Below are 3,691 nucleotides of genomic sequence, written 5' to 3' on the forward strand. Positions count from 1 at the left end.
CCTGTCACGTGGGTACAGAATTTCTTCATGCAGAATCTGATAACTGAACCCAATCCTTTGTTGATCAGATATTTTCCAATACGGGAGAGTTTCAGAGCCGGTTCGGAGTGCGTGGCCGTTTACCGGGGCAGCTGCAGCGGCCCACTGGAGTAGCTGTGCATCCAAACGGGGACATCATCATTGCTGACTATGACAATAAGTGGGTTAGCATCTTCTCCAGTGAGGGCAAATACAAGGTCAGTTATATTTAGTTAGTACTCACAAGCAAATTTCAGAATTAGTGCGCAACTACCTCATTACGAATTCTCTCGGGAAATAAACTTTGGTTTTATTGACAACATTCTGATTTTTCCGAAGGCTAAGCTGGGCTCAGGAAGGCTGATGGGTCCAAAAGGTGTATCTGTGGATCAGAACGGCCATGTTATCGTTGTGGACAACAAGGCCTGTACAGTTTTCATCTTCCAGCCCAGCGGGAAACTCGTCACTAAGTTTGGCAGCAGAGGAAACGGTGACAGACAGTTTGCAGGTAGGTACAGGTCAATAGCATCTGATTAAGGGCTACAGACTGCATTGTAACGTACAGATGCCAATGATATAAAATATTTGAGTTGATACAATTACGTGATCTAATCATTCATTGGTTCTGTATGAATTTAACCTAGCCGTTCCTTTCCGTGTAGGCCCACACTTTGCAGCAGTCAACAACAACAATGAAATAATCATCACAGACTTTCATAACCACTCTGTTAAGGTAAGCTTAGGCATTACGTTTTCTAACAATGTCATCACAAATATTTCCATGGTGTTATATGAACAATAGAGTGTATTTTTTATCTTTTATTCCTAATGTATAATATTCTGTAATGTTTCTAATGTTCTTATCTATTATTACTCTAACCTCTCTAATAGGTATTTAATGCAGATGGAGAATTCTTGCTGAAATTTGGCTCAAATGGCGAAGGGAACGGGCAGTTCAATGCTCCCACAGGGGTTGCTGTGGATGTCAATGGGAACATTATTGTGGCAGACTGGGGAAACAGTCGGATACAGGTAACAAGTCCTTGTGAAGTCTGGTATTAACTTTGACAAACACAAAAGTTAGTCAATATAAACTGCCCCCTATCTAGACAGAAACATTTAGCTAGCATCTTAAAAAATAGCTTACCTTTGAGAACAGTACTTTCTGTCTGAAAGAATCTGAATAGTTGTCTTAAAAACCTTATTTTTATCCTAGCTTTTGAATTAACTCACAACATTAGTTGAGTCAGAAGTTGACAATATTTAGAAAACAACAGAGCCAGAGTTTTCTCTCTTCATTATGTCAACCTAAAGTTTTGGTTCTGAAAGATTTGTGAATGTTTTTGAAAAGAAAGCTTCCTATGCTCACCAAAGGCATTTATTTGAAAAATACAGTAAAAACAGTAATATTGTGAATATTATTACAATTTAAAATAACTCTTTTCTATTTTACTAGATTTTAAAACCATTTATTCCTGTGATGACAAAGCTGAATTTCATTTCTATCTATCTATCTATCTATCTACTTTCAGGATTCTTTGATGTATAGACATTTCAAAAGAACAGTGTTTTATTAGAACATTATGTCTTTACTGTCAATTTACTTTAATGAATCCTTGCTGAATAGAAGTATGAATATCTTTCAAAAAGAAAAATCTTACTGAGCCTAAACTTTTTGAACAGTAGTATATAATTGTCTCTACACATTATATATATATATATATATATGAATTAAATAAATGCAACCCAGAAAATTATCAAATGTAATAGAATCATTCTCATTCTCAGGTGTTTGATGGAAGTGGATCGTTCCTGTCCTACATCAATACGGCGGCAGACCCTCTCTACGGGCCGCAGGGTCTCGCTCTGACCTCAGATGGCCATGTTGTGGTGGCTGATTCTGGGAACCACTGCTTTAAAGTGTACCGCTACCTGCAATGATATCAGACAGGCTCTGATCTAAGACGGAAAGAGAATCAAAGTCATACTGTATGTGTCCAAATCTTGCACTTAATGTAATGTAATGGTATTCTTCCTCCTTGGTTTTCACATCTTTTTGTATTTGTTACTATTGTCGGATGACCTTCTAAGAAGACTACAGCTTATAAATACTGTTTATGGGATGCCTTGGAATGCCTTTGCCAAACCTCCACACTCTACACTGTGGAAATACTGAGACATCAGAATGCATTGGTGAGTGAACTACTACCTAAGCTGAAACTCTGCTCCTGAAATGTGCTGCATGTGTGGACCATGCATGCGCCGCCAACTTTTGGACACATCCGAGCCCCATCTGACTTCTAGGATGCTATTAGAACACTCTCTCAACACTTTTATGAACCTTTTGAAAGGGATATGTTATAGAGATGCAGCCAAGAAAGCAGACAGCGATATCTCATGTCTCCCAGCTTTAGCATTCCCTCCTCGACCTGTTCAAATCTTACAGTAGATTAATAAACTATTTGTCAAATGTTTGGAATAACTATGATTTCTTTAATGTAATAAAGTATTTTATGCCCATCAAGGCTGCATTTATTTAAACAAAAATACAGTGAAAACAGATTGTGAAATATTATTACAATCAATAACTGTTTTCTATTTAAATATATTTTAAAATGTAATTTATTCCTGTGATGGTTCAGCATCATTACTCCAGTCTTCAGTGTCACATGATCCTACAGAAATCATTCTGATTTGCTGCTCAAGAAACACAAGGTTGAACAATTGTGCTGCTTAATAATTTTGTGGAAACCAAGATACACTACTAATCAAAACTTTGAGATAAGGATGATTAAAAGAAAAGAAATTAATACTTTTATTCAGCAAGGGTGCATTCAGTTATTCAAAAGTGACAGTAAATACTTTTATAATATTACAAAAGATTCATATTTCAGTTAAATTCTATTAATCAAGGAATCCTGAAATAAGTGTATCAAAGTTTCCACAAACATACAATAATTCCACAACAGCAATAATTGTTTTCAACATTGATAATAATAAGAACCATTATTTATAATTGAGCACCAAATCAGCATATTAGAATGATTTCAGAAAGTGATTTCAATGTGATTTTCGTGAAAGAATGGTTTCTTGATGTGACACTGAAGACTGGAGTAATGGCTGCTGAAAATTCAGCTTTGCCATCACAAGAATAAATTACATTTTAAAATATATTCAAATGGAAAACAGTTATTTTAAATTGTAATAATATTTAACAGTATTACTATTTTTACTGTATTTTTTAAAATCAAATATATGCAACATTGGTGAGCATAAGAGACTTAACAACACTCAATAACATAAAAAAAAAAATCAAAATTATTCAAAATTTTTGACTGGTAGTGTTGGCCTGATTCTCTGATCATATTCCACTTGTGTCTGTTAAATTCATCGTTTTCAGTCCAATCAGTTCAACTGCAATAAGCAAAATTACAGTGTGGTATTGAAACATCACCAATAACATTTGAATTATTTGTCGTGTGTAATGACATACTGTGTGTACGTGTGTAAGAGACTAACAGTAGATTACACAACGCACTGTTGCCTTGCATACTTATAGAATAAAACTAGCAGCATAATTATGGCTCTTTATTTAGAAAATATTAGGACTCTCTATTTTCCTTACAAATACTATTAAAAACTGGAAATATCTCTATATTTGTGTATTTATCGT

At 34.9% G+C, this 3,691-nt stretch overlaps 1 protein-coding gene across 1 annotated transcript in view; it reads left to right on the plus strand.

Moving 5' to 3' along the window:
• The window catches only part of LOC107714129 (tripartite motif-containing protein 2-like), a 15,491-nt gene extending 13,310 nt beyond the window's left edge, over nt 1–2,181 (plus strand). Inside the window, exons 8-12 of the mRNA XM_016519867.1 lie at nt 69–236; nt 358–526; nt 681–751; nt 910–1,050; nt 1,807–2,181. Of these exons, the coding sequence (XP_016375353.1) occupies nt 69–236; nt 358–526; nt 681–751; nt 910–1,050; nt 1,807–1,959 (702 nt within the window). The 3' untranslated portion in view covers nt 1,960–2,181. The remainder of the gene's footprint in view (nt 1–68; nt 237–357; nt 527–680; nt 752–909; nt 1,051–1,806) is intronic.
• Nucleotides 2,182–3,691: the final 1,510 nt, after the last annotated feature.

This window comes from Sinocyclocheilus rhinocerous, unplaced genomic scaffold (assembly GCF_001515625.1).
Source record: "Sinocyclocheilus rhinocerous isolate Xijiao unplaced genomic scaffold, SAMN03320098_v1.1 scaffold1953, whole genome shotgun sequence".
Lineage (NCBI taxonomy): Eukaryota > Metazoa > Chordata > Actinopteri > Cypriniformes > Cyprinidae > Sinocyclocheilus > Sinocyclocheilus rhinocerous.